The sequence below is a fragment of the Sinohyriopsis cumingii genome, chromosome 4 (assembly GCF_028554795.1).
Source record: "Sinohyriopsis cumingii isolate HCF-2022 chromosome 4, ASM2855479v2, whole genome shotgun sequence".
Classification (NCBI taxonomy): Eukaryota; Metazoa; Mollusca; class Bivalvia; order Unionida; family Unionidae; genus Sinohyriopsis; species Sinohyriopsis cumingii.
Window position 1 is genome coordinate 72,006,415 of NC_142964.1, and position 20,434 is coordinate 72,026,848.

General features: G+C 36.3%; 1 protein-coding gene across 1 annotated transcript in view; it reads right to left on the bottom strand.

The window, feature by feature from the left end:
• LOC149801431 (dmX-like protein 2) overlaps positions 1–20,434 on the bottom strand; it is a 212,399-nt gene that overhangs the window by 54,910 nt on the left and 137,055 nt on the right. The window contains exons 28-34 of the mRNA XM_089955559.1: positions 17,649–17,900; positions 13,289–13,434; positions 10,031–10,173; positions 9,238–9,371; positions 5,814–6,009; positions 3,655–3,784; positions 2,908–3,006 (exon numbers count right to left, since the gene is read on the bottom strand). Of these exons, the coding sequence (XP_089811685.1) occupies positions 2,908–3,006; positions 3,655–3,784; positions 5,814–6,009; positions 9,238–9,371; positions 10,031–10,173; positions 13,289–13,434; positions 17,649–17,900 (1,100 nt within the window). The remainder of the gene's footprint in view (positions 1–2,907; positions 3,007–3,654; positions 3,785–5,813; positions 6,010–9,237; positions 9,372–10,030; positions 10,174–13,288; positions 13,435–17,648; positions 17,901–20,434) is intronic.

The window sequence follows — 20,434 nt, forward strand, 5'->3', positions numbered from 1 at the left end:
TTCTTACAGGTGAGACTGGGAAAAAAAGTGATGGCCTATCCAAAGAAGCTTACATTTTACCAACATTAACCTTTTAAACCTAAACAAAAAGTACTGAATCCCTAAATTCCATCTATCTTCCACCAGCTGACACTTCATTCTATTTTTCTTTTCTTCCACTTTTACATTCCAATATGTCATTAGCCAAGTTTGTCCCAGGAAAATGTGAACCATTATGATGACATCTGTTGTTCCTAGCTTATCTGATTTCAAAGGTTCATACAACCTAATGGTTAGACACAAAGACAGTTTCCACAATAAAATAAACATAACTTTAACTCAAAATAACTTCACTGTCAGCATTTTTCATCCAATTTGTGTTAAAAGTGGCAACATTTTCAAAAGTAACTTGTTTCACAGTTTCAATGTTATGAGTTGTCAAGATTACCTGAATTCTGGTGCTTCATGAATTAAAATCTAATTTACCAGATTTAATAAAATTTCAATTTGAATGACTTCTGAACTGTAAAACATCAACAGACATCACTTCAATACTTATGTGCTGATGAAATGTGGGAACTTGCATGGATTTCATCAACACAACTTGAGTCTAAACTTACTCTTAAGTCTAAAACCCAGTTTACATTCAGTCTCAGCTCACAAACCAGATATTTCACATCTAAACATTGAAAGAATATGGATGAAACTGACACCATGAAGAGTGTTCCTTGCCTTAATCACATGAAATGGCTTATGAATTCCCACTTTTCAACCCATTCTAAAATTACAGGCTTAATTCTGATTCAGGCCAAACTAGACACCTTAAGAAGTCTTTTGGTGAAAGTAATAAGAGTTTTAATTTAGCAGCTGCGCCAATCATATTGGATGAAAGATTGGCACCATTTTCATTTAGAACCAAACAGACATTGTTATAAGTTATCTGGTGGTGAAAATTCTATATGAATGTAACCTTTCAGCCAGGAGTAGCAATAAGAAGATTTTCAAGATGGCCCCCATGGTGGGAATGTATGTCAGATTGAGATTTAAGCCAAACAAGGCACCCTATTAAGCCATTTTGTAAAAACAACATATCAATAAAAACAAATTTTTAAGTAAATTGTTTCTCTGAGAATACTTACCCAATCACATTATCTTAGGAATATTAGCCTTCTACCTCACATATTCAGTCGTATTAAAAGACAAAATCTGGCTTTTTCTGCCTATTTCAATAGGCATAAGGCAATAACTCTTGCTCATTACCTCCCCTTGGCAACGCCAGGTGTCGCTAGTTTTAGCAAGATACCAACGAGGATGCTCACACATGACGGGCTGGTTGGGAGGGTTTCTAAGTAATGTGATTGGGTAAGTTTTCTCTGAGGAACATAATTTACTGAAAAATTTGCTTTCTCCTTCAAATATGTTCCCCAGGCACATTACATTAGTAGAATAAGTAATAGTATGATGGGATGCTGAGCATCCGACCTCTACCTTGGGTATCCTTGTAGGGAAGAAAAGCTGGATTCCACATGTGAATGATAACCCATTCTCCTAATTACATAAGCAACAGACTGAATTCACTTGACCTGTGACCCTAACATATGGTTAAGATGAAGACTTAAATCTTCTTTCAAAATTTCACGGGGGCCCCGAGTGGCCGAGTTGTCTAAAGCACTCTCCGTTACGGATCACTGCCTTATCACCTCTGTCTGCGTGGGTTTCGAGTCTCGGATTCAGCCAATGTGGGTTATGTGAGAAAGCTTGCCAGTTGCTTCTCGTGGGTCGGTGGTTCTTTCCGGGGTTTTCCCGGGTTCTTCCTCCACCATTAATACTGGCCGCCATGTATAGCCTATCGTGTGCTGAAAAATGGTGTTAAGCCCCACAACAGCAACAACAAAATTTCACCAGCGAAGCTAGCAGGCTGTGTCAACTGATCTAGTTAAGTCTGGTGACCATCTGTGCTGTTGTAGACCTGCCAACTCTAATGAGTCTGTCTCAGTAAGGCAGTTGATTTTTTTCCGTGAAGTGTGACCAGTTTTCAGTAAGGTGAAACAAAATATCATAAACTTATTGCAAAGCTGGAAAATGTAATTAAAAGTACACTATTCAAAACATGCAGTGAAGATAAACAATACATTCAACCGAAAATTCTGTAAAGTACGCGTAGACTTTATTTACCACTATTAAAGTAGCACAAACTTTAATTCCAATCCCTATGCAGCTCAATGGCTTGTTACCATCTTCAACTTGATGCAATTCTTTTCCATTTCACATGATGGCAGCAATCATATCCCCCACAAAGAGACATGCTCAAATTGGCAAGTGATATCCAATAAACGTAATTGTGTCCCTTCCAGCTTTTATTACAAGAATCTGAATATTCCTTTTTTATTCTTCTGTGTTGATTATTAACACTGTTCAAGAGGATTATTTTCCCTTTCATTTTAAACATGCATTGCTTGCTCGACGCCATTTTTCAAAAAATTCTATAATCAACAGTTTGATCATTGACATGCTTCGCATGAACAAATAGGTGCAGTTTAAAGCATCTGAGGTGCTGCTGTAAAGGTAATCTGGTTCCCTGATTAATTTCACTAATTCTAATATGAAATCCAGATCCAAATCAAAAATGGATGAAAAAAATTATCCGGACCTTTTGGCAATGATCATTTTGTCGTACTTTTTGCGTCTATGCCATATTTTTAGGGTAATTTTCATAAGACTTACAGCAAAATTGTAAGAGTTGGCAGGTCTCTGCTGCCACTGGACCAATGGGGCAATAGTTTTTATAGAGATTGGGGCCAACTGTTTCTTTTCAAGAGCAGATAATATACTTATCAGTTTTAAATAAGAATGAAGAAATTCACAATGAAAATGCTGACAAGTGTTTGATGACTATGACCAAGCTTAAACTAAGCTTCACTGAATTACCTGATTTAGTGCAAATGACGTGATGATGTCTTGCTCTTTATGGATAATTTTCATTGGTAGTTTATGCCTTTGCATCTCCGTACCATCTATGCTGGAATCCTTGAAACAAAAAACAGAAACATTAATCATGTTTGTAAAACATGTGTGCCCCAAATTCAGCTCAGTGAAATCTTGGTCCTAATGTCCCAATCCACCCACATAACACCAAGAAATTTATCATTTGAAATTAAAAAATCCAATCACCAACCATAAAGTTAACTTTCAAAATTCACTTAAATTCAAAAAAATCCAATCAAGTCATTATATAAGTAAAAAATGAGGCCTACCAAATTTCATCTGCAACAATAATTGTGCTAATATTTCCACATTAAAAATTCAAAAAGACACATCTATAGGACTGAATGAAACATATGACTCGTACAAGATATACCTGGTAGTTGTTATTTGCATAAAGTTCCAATTATCAAAATTTGCTTTAAAGCTAAGAATTATAAATGTAAATGTAACAGTCAGACACAATAATACTATGCAATCTCTTTTTTGTTAGAAAAATGTAGTCTCCCAGTAGGAAGAAACCAAAGAGCTTGGAGAAAATCAACTCAGACATACCACCTGCTCCTGCAATGCTCAAAACCTGGGCCACAAATTGCACATTAAATGTATTAAAAATGAGCTATAATGAGCCTCAGTCTATTAAAATTCACTCAAGTTACCACATATGAGAAAAGATGAATTACATGCTCTTACCTCTGCTTGTGAGTCATCTGGTTCCATTTTCCTTTTCCTGAAAATGTATCTCAAGAAACAATCCTTTAGCTCTTCATGTTTGACTAGATGGAACCAAAGTCTTTTGATTGGTAGAGTTGCATGGCTGTTACTGTCAATAATAATAATAATAATAATAATCATAATAATAATAATGATGATAATAATCATAGTAAAAATAATAACAGAAATATAGTCACTTCAAAGTGTGACAGACACTATGGCCCCACAATCAAGCATACAAAAAGCTTAAATACTGATTGCCAATAATTCTGTGAATCAAGTGGAGATAATACTGCTAAAAGGCACAACCATGTCAATTTATTATGGCTGGATTGCTAAAGAGACTGAGAAGCTTAAAAGATTAACATTACTAGGATTCTGTTGGCATGGTCAGTGTGGCTATAGTGTTCATGTTGGACAAGATAGATTACATTATAAATGATCAGTAGCAATTTGGAAAGGATGAAAAACCTTAAAGAACTATGGGTCAATTAGCCATTTCTAAAGAGTCAAGTGGCATAAAACACGTCATTGTGGCTTCTGTATTTAATGCTTGCCAAGATATCTAAGCGTGCTTTATCTTCCAATGCTAAAGCACCAAAATCAAAACAACTGAAGTATCACACAAAATTCAATAATAGATGGAATAGAAATTTTAGTGGCTGGAATTAAGTTCAAAGGAACTTGCATGTGCATTCCACCAATTCTGCAAGGTCAGTTATAGAAAAACTTCCCAAAACAACCCAGATAGTACCATTCTTGAACAGTTCTGGCAGGCAGTCAGCAAGTGGAATATACCCACAGGCAGGAAACAGTCTAGTGTAGAAATTGAAAGGACATTTCTTTTCTGAGGAAAATTAAAGCCAACTCCAAAGGAAACTTGCATACAGTAACAATGTATCATCCCTTGGTGTTGAGATCAACAATGATGAGGACTGCCAACTATACCAGGCATTGATCTACTAAGAAATACTAAAAATGTTTGTGCTACATATAAGGCAAGTATGAACCTCAATGCATTACTGTGAAAGGAATGATGGGATGAGATGATGTGCACATGTTAATACAGAAAAAGGAAATTTGTCAGTAGTTCTCAGTTTTGTCCATTTGCATGCTAATATCAGGCAGATGAGAATCCTCATGCTTTTAAGTAAAAATATAAAAAAACTCCTAACCAAATTTTTCAAATTTCCTTATTGTTCCTAAGCTGACCTACCTTATGTGACATATGTATGGTCACAGGACCTTTGACCTTTTGACCAACATATCAATAGGCTCCTTTACCACAAGTGCAAGCCATTCACAAAATTTGGTCCTGGTCTGTCATGTAGAATCATTGTGCAGAAACCATTTTTCTTCTTTCAGGCATAGAAAACAAATTGAAAATCAAAAGTCTTCTTCCCTACCACAAGTGCAAGCCATCCACAAAGTGTGGTCCATGTCATGTAGAATGAACATTTTGTGAAAATCATTCTTCTTCTTCCAGACTTTAACATTTGACTTCAAAATCAATAGATTACTTTTTCCTTATCCCAAGTGCATGCCAAGCACAAAATCTGATCGAGGTATGTGAACTAGAGCTAATGTTACATTATTTTAACCAGTGTTCATCTTTCAGTCAGTGACCTTTGACCTTTGACAGAAAATCAATAGGATTCTTCCCTACCTCAAGTTCAAGCCATCCACAAATTTTGGAAACTGTAGATGATAAAGAAGTTGAGCAATTGTTGTGAAAGAATTATTTTTCTTCTTGTCAGTGACCTTGACCTTCTGGCCACAAACTCAACAAGGTTCTTTCCTGCTAAAGTGCAAGCCATCCATAGTTTCATAACAGAAGATGATGGATAGCTCAAGTTATCAGATTATTGTGTAGAAACAAAACTGGAATCAGAGACTTGCGTACATATGGACAGATGAACGGACATCATGATACACTCCACCTTAAGAGGGAAATACACATATATTGAGCATAATGCACCTGCAGATCAGGTCTATTTTTATTGTGTTGTTAGTCTGTCCAAAGAAAATGCATAAACTCTGATTTACCTGTGTATTATGTACCAACAGATCTATGCTATCTGCAATTTGATCCACTTGGATATGAGAATATATGGTAGCGAATTGAATATATTACTCACATGAAAGGACTATTAGATGGTACAAGTATGGCTTTATATTTGGTTGAGGGTATCCCAGGAACTATATCCTGCTCTATCCCTGGAATGAAGTTGTCTGGTGGGCCAGCAAATAGCTCCAGTTTCCCCTGGAGTACCTCTTCCCACTGTTCTATGACACGCAGAGTGGCATGCATTAGGGGAGAACAAATTGGCAACTCTGCAAAAAATGTTTTTTTTAGTAAATTATGTTTCTCCAGAAGTACTTACCCAATCACAATACCACTAGGGAATTACTCTCTCCTACTTCTTTAGTGTTAGGACTGGTCAGCCTGGTGTCAAAATAATGTGACTGGAAGGGACATCATGCTACATGTCTGCAGCATAATGCCCCAGTGCTAGACATCACTATAAACTGCCACATTGCAGACATCATAGTGATATGACTGAAAAATTGTTAAAGCTACATTAAAAATCCAAAATCACATCACATCACATGAAACTCTCCTACTTCTGAATCCAGCCCTTCCTGAAAGACAAAAAAAATGTCTTTCCAGCAATATATCACACAAAGGGAATTAACTCTCCTGGTTCCCATTGTATGGTCAGCCATATCCTCAATGTAACCAGTTTATACTTGAGCAACACCTATATCAGGATACTTGTATTTGCAAGGAAGTGTGGGAGGGACTGACAGGAATATGAGTGGGTAAGTATTTTTGGAGAACCATAATTTATTACAAAATCTCCATCAAATATGGAGAACCATAATTTATTACAAAATCTCCATCAAAAACATTACCAGATCACATTAACATTAGAAGAATAGGTTGGAGGATGAAATGCCTCTACTCACATCATCCTGCATAACACACTATCTGCTAAACTGAAAGTACTTTTCCTAACATTAGGATAACACAAGCAAAGATGGTGTCTATACATATGTGAAGGCAAACCTTGTGGAAACTGAGCTTAGTTATTGCCCTACATTCAAACATAGCCTGGGTGAATCCAGCAAAAGTTACAAGGTCATGCCCTTGGCTGAAGTTGTACTATCATGAATAGGGCATGTAACTTTCTGGGCAGCTACCAACGGCCTGATAAGATTCAGCCATTTCCTTTGTGAGGCCATGCCTTGCAAATAAAACTGGAGGAAGTAGACTGGGCAAGCCAGCCAACAAATTCTTAACAAGTCAAACCTGATCATGCAAGAGTCCAGAGTACACCAATCTAATAACCCAATTTTGCAAAGAGGCCAGCACTTGTGGGTTTATGTCTTGCTTTAATGCCTTAACCAGTACAGAGGATCTTTCATGGCCATTGCAGGTGTTCTTTGCAGGCCTCATGTAGCATCTGAGAGCATGTACCAGGTCTTGTAGTTCATCTCCACGGATCAATTAAAGAAAGAGAGTTTATAGTTATTACTTGGTTGTGTATTCATGCGAACTTATTTTTATAAACAAAAACAGGTTGTGTCATCATTATGACTGAGCTGTTGGAATGGAACTATATGTGGTTTGGATCCACAGACAGTGCATTCAGCTAACTCCCCTTGCAAGCTGAAGCTAGTGCAAACAGGAAGCAAGTCTTGTATAATAACTGCTTGAGTGAGGTGGAAGACAAAGGTTCAAACATGTACAAATTGAGCCACATCAGGCCCGGAAGAGGTTCCATTTTGGGAACAAGGTGAATGAGCATGGATTGGATGTCAAAACTTTATAACAAATTGGACTGATGCCCATATTGTCTCCCAGCTGATTGGCAGGACTTTGGCTGCATCAGTTGGCTACCTATGTTAACAACTCAAATGTTAAATGGATGGATGGAGGCCTATCCATGTGAATCAGTATGCCTTTCCTTCATAATGTGACAATGAACCTACCAAAAAAAATGTGTCAGACTGGTATGCTTATATAATAATGGGCACATCAATGAAACCACTCCCATGCAATAATGGATAGGTCCAGTAATTTTATCTTACCCTGGTCTGAAGTAGTAGTTCACCACAAGAAAATTATCTGATGAGGAGAACATTTTCTTTTGGATGCTTTCCACCCAAACGAAATGGCCTTTATTTCCAGAAGACTTATGTCAAGAACCTTCTCTTCAGGAGAGGGAGAGAACATGTTCTGTTTGTCTAATGTTAATGCTCAATACACACATAAACATCTACAGTTTGTCTTTTTTTATTCCACATTCTTTAAATACATAACTGCCTACAGTTTCTTTCATCTATTAATCTTTTAGTTCACCCAACATACAGACTGACATTTCCTTGTAGTCAATATCAGGGTCAATCTTGAATTTTCTCATGCAGACATACTAATGTGAATGTACTATTTAAAGCAGGTTTTACAAACAGTAAACAAATATCCTATATCTGAACTTATCAGTTATAATTTAATATCAAGATCAAACACGGTCAACCTAGTATCCTGATTTGACAGCAGTGATTGTATTTTTGTCAGTTTTGCTATTATTAAGTCCATAATTTAAAGAGACATTCAAGTAGGTCAAATTATAAGGGTTAACAGGTCTGTAAGCAGAAGCTGTTGCTTGTAGCCATTATATTGCCCATAAAATGACGAAATACTGACAGTAAACAACCATCCCTGATAAGACCTGGGACTGTACAAAGCTGGTAATGTTTTCAAAATGAAAATACTGACACTCCAAGGATTACAATGGGACAAATCTGCCTTCCTCCAGTCCAAATATCATTCATTTGATCAAATTTTCTGGATAGGTTGTCCTATCTATTCAGAGCCTCAGTGGTATAGTGGATGGCATACTGAACTAGTGACCAGAGTGGTATAAGTTCAAAAATCCCACTGTCAGCTCAATCCAGGTCAGCTACCACAGTGCATCCCCAGGCACGGCACTTTACTATAGTTGCTTTTTGGCACAACATAACCTAATATGTTGTGTTCCATAAAACATGAAAAACAAAAATGAAACCATCTATTCATAAACATCCTCATCCAAAATATATCAGGATTATCCCATGGACTGATAGAACATTTTCAGTCATTTTTATGTTGGAGGTAACAGTTTAGATTGCCATCCAATGAACCGTTCATGTATGGGTTCCATGATCAAATCCATGAAAATAAAGTTCATAGTGAGCATGTTAACACTATCCGATCCCCAAGGTGGTGGAATACAATGGTCTCTTTATAAGACTATTCATGAAAGCCATTATAAATGAAGCCACTTTATAATGAGATTCTAAAACTGTGAATAACTATGCATAAAATGAAAAATATGGCAATAAATTATATGAAACACAATACAAATGGTTCTCATTAGCCAAGAACAAAAACTGAGTGACATAACTGCAATAAATATAACAGTTTAATCGACATAAAGTGATTCATGAGAAGACTCACAATACAGGAAGGGCAGCTGTAAACTGATGGTGTTTAAAAAGAGGGACCAATGTGCTAACCTGCCAGCTCAATCCCAACTTGAGGCAGAAAGCCACGAAGATTGTGTACCACCAATTTGACAATCACATAACGTAACAGGCACCAGGAGTAGGAGTTAGGATCATTATGCTGCTGAAGTGATGATGGCAGGGAACTGAAAAATAAAATCAATTCATTCATTTAATGCATATTTCAATGCATCATTGTAATCAGACTTATTAGAGGGGCCACATTTTTAAATTTTCACAATGGTTACTATACTTACTTAATGTACTTCATACCTAAATGAAAGAATACAGCATTAACTAATTTCTGCCTGAACCAGAAACAATTAAATAGAGTCCCAAAGGGCTCAAAACTAGATCCATTACTACTTGGGATATGTATTAAATACCTGCCCTTTTCAGTGGCAGACTCAATTTCATCTACAGATCTCAACCCAGCTGTCACAATCATTATCAGTCATACAAAACACAAAGCATTGAATGGAAACTTCTCTACAGGCTTCCCTAACAAAACTGGGCAACGTGAATACCATTTTCAAAGAAAGTCACAAAGAAACATGCTTTCACTTTTGGTTTTCAATGACCATTACAATTTTCTGCCAAATATCTGCCATTAAAGCATCTCCAAGTGACAATGTTATGGCTAAAACAAAACCTGTACAATATATTCTCATCACACCAAAAGTACTATCAGTTGATGATTAATGGTCTGCAATGGGCAGTGATCAGTCAAAAAAAACAACAAAGTTTTATACTTTTAGCAATATGGCAAGGTTGACATGTTTATGAGATACATAAAGCTTCTCACGGAGTTTTGGGTCTGTCTGTTGTTCTTGATTCTTTCTCATCTTTCTCTTCTTCTTCTTCATCCTCGTCTTCTTCGTCTTCTTCAGACAGAGACTCATCTGAATCATACATAAATGCCTCTGAGTCCGTTGTCACGATGAAAGGCTGAAAAAAGAAGCGTATAAAACTCTAGTTAATTTCCATGTGCAAAATCCCAATGCTCTGGAGATCCAACAATCTCGCACCACAAGTTTCAGATTGACTTTCCATTCCCTATCAGAAATTACTTTACATAATTTATGTCTTTTGTCACTGGTTAATACTAAATTTCAAGCTCTAATGTTTTGTGATCTGGAGTTGTCTAGATTGAGAAAACGTTTGCAGCCGAAGAGTGATTTGCATTAAAAGACAGTCCTCATTGCTCATTTCATAAGTAACTGATGACAAGACAATAATAATTCTTGAGTTATGCGAGACTTGACAAGGAGAATACTGGAAGTATTTTATGAACTTAGTAACAATTTGTTTGAAAAAAACTAAGTGCAAGATACAGCCAAATCTGTTTTCAGTGGCCACCAACTGGAAAAGGTCAAAGTGGCCTTTGCATACAGAGTCCTCTGAAGGCTGGTTTAGGAATCAAACTTTGTTCATTATTATTATTATTTGGTTGTTGTTGTTGTTGTTGTAGGGTTTAATGCTATTTTTCAGCACAAGATAGGCTATACATGGTGGCCAGGATAAATGGTGGAGGAAGAACCCGGGAAAACCCTGGAAAGAACCACCAACCCACAAGAAGCTACTAGCAAGCTTTCTCACATATTGGCCGAACACGAGACTTCAACCCAAGCAGTGGTGAGATGGCAGCGATCCATAATATAGAGCAGGGTTCTCAAACTCAAACCACCCTGAGGGCCGCATGAGGGGATTTTCAATGGCCTTTGTTATCTCTCATGACACCTTGTGACGCCAATCGTTTTGCGGGCCACAGGATACAGCTTGGCGGGCCGCGTGTTTGAGATCCCTACTCTACAGTCTTATAGCGAAACTTGCTCTTACTGAATCTTCATTGCACTGACTAACATTGGTAAAGAAACTTCTTTGTTTGCATAATGCTGATTTAAGTTACATAACTTTATCCTCTCTAATTCTGCCTGCGTAAGCATCATATTTCTCACGGTGCATTGTTTTGTAGTGCCGACGCACGTTATACTCCTTCGGAACAGCTATCGTTTGTTGACAAATGAGACATTGAATTTTATCGCTGACCTTAGTGACAAAATATAAATCCTCCCATTTGACCTGAAAAACTCTCTTTTTGTCCGCAAGTTTTCTTTTTTTTGAAACAGAAGACATTTATACTGGCTTTTATGTTTATAAAAATGCAGCAAAATCAACTTTATAATTCAACATCAACTCGATCACTTTACTAAAAAACCAGAACCGGAAGTCTGCATTAAAGGCGACAGTTAATAGAAAGACTACGAATAGAAAAGTAAGTCAGAGTTTCTTATGGTTAAACTGGTGCTAATGTTAAAATTCAAAAGGCTGTGAGAGAAAAAATAAATGGTCAATTTTTTTAAAATCCCAAAATGTATCGCGGGCCGCACAATATGGCCACGTGTTTGAGACCTCTGATATAGAGTGATTTAGACCACTCAGCCACACAGGGCCCCTTATTATTTTGTTTATTATTATTATTTGTAGTAGTATTATGCTATGAAGATACGTGTTATTCAATGTAGCTATTTAGCAAAAAACAAATGTAAAAAAATATAATAAAATAATAAGTTCCACACAAGATTACTGTATCCTCACTCTAATCTCTCATGTAAATTACATCATCACTGATTCTCCAATAGTTGTCACAAGTTTTGATCAATTTTTAGCAATACTGTTCCTTTAATTTTCATCCAAACTTTACCTATGATTGGGAAACAGAAAGACTGACTTTTTGCTAAGCTAACTGGAGTAATGAAGCATGAAAACAGGTGTTCACACTTAAAAAAATTGATTTATTAAGCAGTTGTTCAAACTCACCGAGAGCAGAAGAGAGTCGGCTTTTATCAGACCTCTGATGATTTGGGAATGAAAAGAAGCTCCATGTATCTATTGATTCACATAATATACCTTTGTACATCTCATACTTTGTGCATGAAACAAAAGAAGTTTAATTTGCATACATGGACCTGTCACTGCTGATACTCCATTGACTGCCAAAGGCAGGGTGAAACCACTCAATGGTTAAGAAACACATGGCAATGGACCAAGGATGATAGGTGATCACTGATTACATGATATTAATATTGGAAATTTGCCATAGGGGGAGTAGAATGGCCTTGGTGATCAGGTAACTGCTGAGCTCAGGAGACCGTTAGTGCAGGTTTGACTGTATATTCTTCAAATTAAAAAAACACCCATGTTTTGTTCAACAAGTCACTTGAAAAAGTTAGGTAGCATGGTCTGATTGCACAACATTACCCTTTGAACTCTTATGATATTACAATGTAATGCAAGTGTAGATTCAATAATAGAGGTCCATCTAATGATATATGAACTATTCATCAATGTTGTAAGTTAAAGGATAACATTCAGAAAGTCATCTAAAACAATTTTAGAAACTGTCCCTGCTAAAAAGGTCACGGAATTAACATATTTACTTTTTTAATGAGAAGTTTTGAGATTACAACTAAAATAGATGTAGAGGAAAATTATTCATTTCACCAAAGCAAACACAAAAGACCAAGTTTGTATTTCACATTACTACCAGTTACATGTTTAAAGGAAGCTGTTTGGAATTTTCTTTTTCATTTTGAAATCGGGGGGGTGGGGGAGTGAAAATTTTACTTTTTGTGCATGTAGGGGCTTTGGAGAAGTGTCCAACCCATCCTAATTTTTCCACAGTTTAACATGTTTGATGTTACTTTGACTATAGTGATTTAGGTCTTACAAAAGGAAGTCTAAATTCTTGAGCTGAGATCCGATCATGGTTATTAATCTGAAAACTTCAGTCCACATTTTTTTTCTATCTTGGCTGGAAATTTTCCAAATATACAGAAAATCGACATAACTTAAATAACTGGAGATCTTAGTTTTTGCTCAGTTTTGCTGATTCCTGACATATGGGTCTCTGACAAACTGTGGTATGGTACTACCCCAAGACTGGAAAAGTCATTAAGGTGGAAATCTTGAATGTTGCAAATGAATGAAGTCACAATACTGATCTTACTGATTATTGTTGCTGCTGCTATAATTGTTATTACAGCTGTTTTGATTGTCTTACTTTTGTCATGAAGAATGTGATCATGCTTAATTCTGGGGGAATATACTTCTCCCGGTAGGTTTTCTTGATGTCATGCTTTCCTTCTGTTCCCATCACCTTCATATGCAGCTTCATCCTCTGTTTGTGTAACAATTCATCAGAGCTTCCTGTATGAGTCAAATATATATTTTCATCAATTCTCCTAGTAATTTAAATTAACAGTATTATCATATTATCTTAGTTTGAATTTACAGATTCCACTCAAAGTTGGAAGACTAGCATAATGCCCTTATTATCTATTATTAAAGATTTCACTGTCCAGCATATAACTGTTTTATGGTCACGGACTTGTTTGCCTTCTAATGTAACAAGAGGCTCATGTGGGCCCATGATTACACACACATCTGACATAAGTGTACCAGCCAAAGCAACAGCAGTTGGCAATTAATCTGCATTAATTTGATGATGTCTTTCCAAGTTAATCAAATTCTGTGACATGCTTTCCATAAAAGGAAAATTGTAAACAAGATTTTGAAAACCCTCAGACTAGTATCAATGGCCATATTTAAGAGCAGATCAGGATCTGGTTCATTGGCACAGAACTTCATGCTGGATGAAAAAGTAAAATTTGGTATAAATTCTCAAAATGAAGCTACTTAAAGGTTATTATATTTGAAGTAATGAAAATTTGGTGAACTATTATTAACTTGCTATGGTATTATTTTATAGATTGCTATGATTTTCATAATAAAAATGACTATGAAGACAAAATGGCATTTGCACATATTGATGCTACCATGTCCATACCATTCCAACCTTTCAAAAGTTTTAAAATTCCCAAAGGATGTGATGTTTCTCTCTTTGACAAACTCCCCTCCCCCTCCATGACATGCACTCTTTTCATATTCTGGTCAGCTGTGGCCAAACTGCACAATAGCTACAGGTTAGTCGTAGGTAAATAAGCAAGAAAGTCAGTGTGACTAATTAACAGTTAATCCTTATCATTGCAATTATCTTGTAAAAAGGACTGGTCCTCTGACATAATTCAAAGAAACCATGTTCTAAAGTGTGAGTTATGTAAGTACCAGCAAGTGATTGGCAAATAAATTATGCCATTTTGTTGTAACTAGCGGTAATCAACATTTGTGGATGCAGTACAGTAATCTCAGGTGTTCACTTCTCTTTGGTGACCATTCTTGCAATTGCAACTAATTTCTGACAATTTCATTGTTGTGGTTTATTTTTTGTTGTGGTTTATTTTCTGATTTTAGTATTGTTGTAGAGTAAAAACTTTTTAGAAATGGACTTAAAAAATGTTTAATCTTAACATGCTATTTACGGAAGAAACAAGTGTGATAATAATTATTTTGTCACAACAATGTTCAAAAGTCATAAAATAGAACATGGCTTCTGTAGATTGCATAAGATACTGTTGTACCATCAATTTCCGTGGGGGACCCATTTTCATGATTTTAGTTGTTGCCCTGAAACACGAATTTAAATCCCCAATGAAAAATGAACCACGTAGGATGATGAACTCCTCCCCTTTCCTTACAGTGTTTCATTCCTAGAAATTAACACAGCTACTAGCATTTGATAAATCAAGGTCAATACTGTAATCTGATAATTAAATATTAGCTTTTACATGTGTTTGTTTTATTTTTTATTTTAACCTTTTGAAACAAGAATTATAAATCATTTTATATTGTTTCAATGCACACATTCGATAAGGTATCCGATAGCTGTAATTTTACACTCACTGCCTTAAATCACTATGTGAGGTAAGTAAGAACAGAGAGAAAATAGACAAAAAGCATAAGGTATTCAAACAATAGTAATACTGAAAATGAAAGAATTTTTTTTACAAAATAACAGTTCATGAAAATTAAATTTAATACTAATTCAAACTGATCCTTCAATCAAGAACAACTGTTATTAAAACGTTTAAATCCTTCTGAAAGCACATTTAATTTTATCCATGCATTTTTAATCCAACTGAACAACAATCCTGTAAAATATTATAACTATTTCTATTATTAATGAAACACCATGTATATACACTAATTACAGCAGAGTAGTAAAGGTCACACTTCACAGATTTTTGGACAAAGCCACTGTATCAACATCGTGTCAATCAAGTCTCATGGTACTCACAAATGCTTCTCAGGTAAATAATCCCCAAATTGCTGAATTATACAAGTCCAACTTTCTCAAAACCACTGATGATTAGGTACGATCTTTCAGTCGTTGTCGCATGAGCTGCAATTATCCATTCACTGTGAATCGGCTTGATTAATGAGGTTGCAAGGTTTACTAATACTGTGCACTGATCATCACCTTTTTCCATAAAAGCATCCATTACCCGTTAGCATACCACTCATGGAAGTGTGACTTTAATTCTTTTTTAACTCTATTTACTGTCAAGTCCAGTGGTTGAAGTCGGTCTGTACAAGAGGCAAGCACAAACATTAGCTGCCTGGTAAGCACGTGCCTGCGCCATGTTCGCAGCTTCTGACGGGTTAGGAAGTCCAGGAACCGAGTGGGCTCTAAATTGAATTTTACCACTCTTAAGCCACTGTGTTAATACCATGATTGTCAGAAAGTACTGATGGTGCAACTTGATGGACAGTGGTTTAAGTAAGAGTTCATTCATATGTATTTTAATAACCAATTGGCCTAGTGTTGTTGGCTGAGTAGGCATCCTTTGATGTTGAGCACTCAAACAAAAACATGGCGAAAGTGATAAATCTTGACAGGTGTTTTATTTGTGTTCGTAGAGATGGAAGTATTGTTTTAGTGTTGTTGGCTGCGTCAGCTTTGACTGATGTTATTTACATGGTCGAAAACTCTGTGTAAAAATTGAACTTTCCAGGTCTTTGATTTGTGCTCACACAGGTGGTAGTAATTGTTTTAAACATTAAAGTGACCGCCATTTGCAACAGCATAGTTTTATTCTTTTGTATTCCTTTTGTATTCTTTATTTTGGGTATTTGTAGAGGTTAAACCACGAAATTAAATACCTACCAACTGGCAAACTTTGACAGCAAAACCATGAATTAAATTACCCACAAAAATGCCATTTTTTTTTTTTTACAAAACCACGAAAACTGAGCCCAACAAAAATAAATTATACTACAGTAGATCTATTTATGTTAGGTTTATTTTAGAAGAAATGAAAATAAACAGATGTAGTATAATAACTGGGAGCTCTCTGTAAAAGTTGGGAAATTGGGAGTGAGGTATTGAATGACCAAAAATATGAGTTTTTTCTCCTGGCGTGAGGGTTGATAGGTCTGCCTGGCACATACAAAAATGTACAGCTGTACATCCTGTGGCACATCTCAATTTATACATCTGATCACGGTGTGTATCACCAACCCATAGTATCAGATATCTTCTGGAAGTTTATTATGCTTAACAAAATCATTCACATTACATGCCTTAATGGGATTTTCATTTGGGCATGGAAATTGTTCCATTTCAGGGCAAGAATAAGAAATGCCTATGATGGAATCCAGAACAGACTTCTCTAACATCCCTAAAACATGCCAGACATCCAGCATGAGTGGAAACACAAGCTAACTCAACCTATACAGTATGTGAACATTTTCCCATTACCAAGAGTGAACCAACAACAAGTTTATACTTAATTTTCATGGGTGACATGAGTAGCCTATATGCAAGCTAATCTGAAAAAAACTGAACCATCTCAAAAACAGTGCATCTTTCCCATTGAAGCAAGTAGTTGTAAGGCCCCAAGCTTTCCCATACTGGAGGATATTTGTTGAACTTGACAACCAGTAACATTTTGTGCTTATAGATTGCTTATCCCTATTTAAAAATATCCATTTTTCAAGACTCTAAATACATATCACTAGCCAGCATCTTTAAATGGACCCTCTTATATAGCAATAATTGCTACATCATTTTGGATTTCAGATAGGCACTACTTTCATTTAGGACCAAACTATACATCATAAGATGTCTTATGGTGAAAAACCCAGGCCGATTTGACCATCCATCTTGTATGTGTAGCTATAACAATATTTTTCAACCATGGTGAACATACTGGACGTCAAATCAGCACTATGTCATTCAGGACCAACAAGATGAAATCATCTGATGAAAACCATATGTTGATATGACTTTTTGGCGAGCAATAATTGCATATCTGAGCAACACTATTTTCATATTAGGTCCAACTAGACCTTGGGATGAATGTGGAGGTGTGAAGTTTAATGCAATTTTCCAGGTAATTTATGAGTTGTCAAAAACTTGTGCAATCAAAACATTATATGACAGACAACAGGATACATAAGCCCTTCTGGCCTATAACCAGAAGAGCTTAAATAAAACAAACAGACTAACAAGGAAATCTTACTGCTAGAAGGAAGAACACCTTTTTGGGAGACTGAGAGAACAGTTTTAACTCCTCCACCAAACAATGCTGACCACAATCTGCTATCAAACTTATGGGCAATCAGGCGATACAGGAGATGGCAATCATATGCAGACAGTGCATTAATCAGCAGACTGACATACACTGCAATCAAGGTCTCACACAGCATGATGTTCAGCTTTGGAGCATCCTCATCCTTCCCACGAGCCAAGAGTACTCTAAGAGAAGTAACTCCTGCAAGAAAAACACGAAGTCAATTTATCTTTCTTAGCAACAGAACGGTGATGTACATACTGAAAATAGGACAAAATATCTGAAAGCAATGTACCTGGAAAAAGAAAGGATCATCTATCAAAGAAGTAGTGAGAAGACAAATATTTAATTTCATTGTAATTTATACACCACCTAAAGATTTCTGGTTTCCTAAAAAGTACAAAATTTTGCATATATATGTAAATAAAATAAATATGAAGAAACTGTTTTTTGTTTCTTCCAAGAAATTGAAATATTTAAGAAGGAGCTGTGACAATGTTAAAAGCATAATGGTTTTGAACTGAAAATCAGTGTAACAATATTTGCAACAGTTTGTCTGTAGGACAGCAGCATAATCTGCATGCCTTTTGTTATCCCTACTCCCGTCTTATACATTCCTTAAATACATACTTATACATCCAACTGCAAACAACACAAACCCTGATCTACCATTTCATAATATACCCACACATCAGAGAATGTTATTTGTGCAACTGATTACAGTGGTCCCTGTCTTATATGGCCACCTCTTCTGCACCGTGGGAGTGGCCTTATAAAACAGGTGGCCTTTCCAGAGGGGTCTAAACCTTTTGTGAGAAGTATATGTAAACATCAGCTTTTATACATAATGACATATATTAATCTTAGTGTTACATGTACTTTAGCAGACATGACTTTGGTCTTCCATAAAAAAAGCTGAAAAAATTGTAAAGGGTTTTTGGGGTCCTCCCCCAACAGGGCCTCAAGGGGCAGTGCCCTTGATCTGGGGGTCCAAAAACGTATTATACACTCATAAAAAACTGCTCCTGGTGCAACTTATGATCATAAAATAAACCAAAATAATCATCTGAAAAACTAAAAAACTTACCAAAAATGTTCAACTCGACATCAATAATTTCACAATATTTATAGTCAAATGAATTTGTTCTCCAATACTATTGATGCACATGTCAGTGTTCACATTGTAATTAAGTCACAATAATTTGCCAATTTTTGCAGCAAATATGTTATACTTCCCTCTTTTTATAACAAATCTGTAAAATAAACACCCAAGCACATAAACTAAATACAAATAATCCCATACATTCTTTTTCTCCAATGGACACAACCTGTTGATATGCCAGTTGAGCTCTTTTGCAGCTTTGGCAAAGTTTTCTTTAGCCCTCCCATTTTGTCACCACTGACTTTTTGGGCTCAATGTGCAATCATTTCTTTTCCTTCTCAATGAGAGCCTTATTTCTTTCAAGCTGCTGCTTGTATTGGCGACATGCAGTGCGCATTTTCTGACAAAGGGCTACATCTGTTCTCTCATGCAAGAAATCTTTCTTCTTATAGTAATTAACTGCACTTTTACCCGATGCCTTCTGAGCTTCGATTTTTGCGTATGCAGCTTCTTTTGTAGGTGCTGTTCCAAACTCTTCCAACCGAGATTACCGTAATTCTGATCTTTTCTGCAGATGTTACAAAATGCCAGTCCTCTAGCATTCAGTTTTCTTATAAACTGACCAACTAAATTTCAATCAACTTTTTGCTCCAGCCATTCACATTTCCATACGTTTTGTAAACCTTGATCTAAACTTTTTGTGTCATGCTCTCTCTCTCTCTCTCTCTCTCTCTCTCTCTCAACAACTCAGGACGCCATGTTTTGCAAGCATGCTTCTTCTTTCCATTGCCATCAGTTTCCATTACACGAAGATTCATTGGATGAATTAAAACCTTTGACCAATCAGAATAATCTTTACGAGAGTCATGTGCTAATATATGGAATAAATATTTTAAAAGGGTCATCACGAAATGTGACCAGACAGATCGTTTTTTAAAAACCGGATCAAAAATGATATACAAAAACAGATTATATCAAGAAAAATCTGATTCAAGTCAGAAGAAAAGCATCACTGCCTTTATAAAAGGAGAAAAATCATGTCTTATTTTAGCCAACACTTCTTCCAGTAACGTAAACCTGACTTTGGGAGACAGATATCGATCAGAGATAATCAGATTACTTACCTTATGATATGAATTATCAGTTCTGGACACATTTTAAATTAAAAAAGTGGCCGCTTGTGAGGGGAAAATTTCACATTTTTGTACTAATATGCTGGCTGCTGGTCAAGCTAGAGGGGTGGCCATTCTTAAGTGGTACTTCTGAACACAAACTCGTTGGTGCCAAGGAATTCTGACCATAAGAAGTGTGTGGCTGTTGGTAAGAGGGCCATTCAGGATGGGGACCACAGTACTCGTAACAAACTGCAGACCCATATCTCCTGGCACATTATATGACAACAGATCAGTTTGGAGTTGAACTCAGCCTATAAGCTTGTCTAAACCATACATGCAAAACTGGCCTCACTCTTACAAGCTCCATATCTGGGGAATAATTGATCGAAATTCTATAACCATTATGCGTTATCTACAGACCACCCCTAATCACAGTTCAATCTACATATAAAACAAAGCCATTGTACTGTATGTATTCACTTATAAGCTGGGTCCAACTGCAAACTGCGTAGACCCAG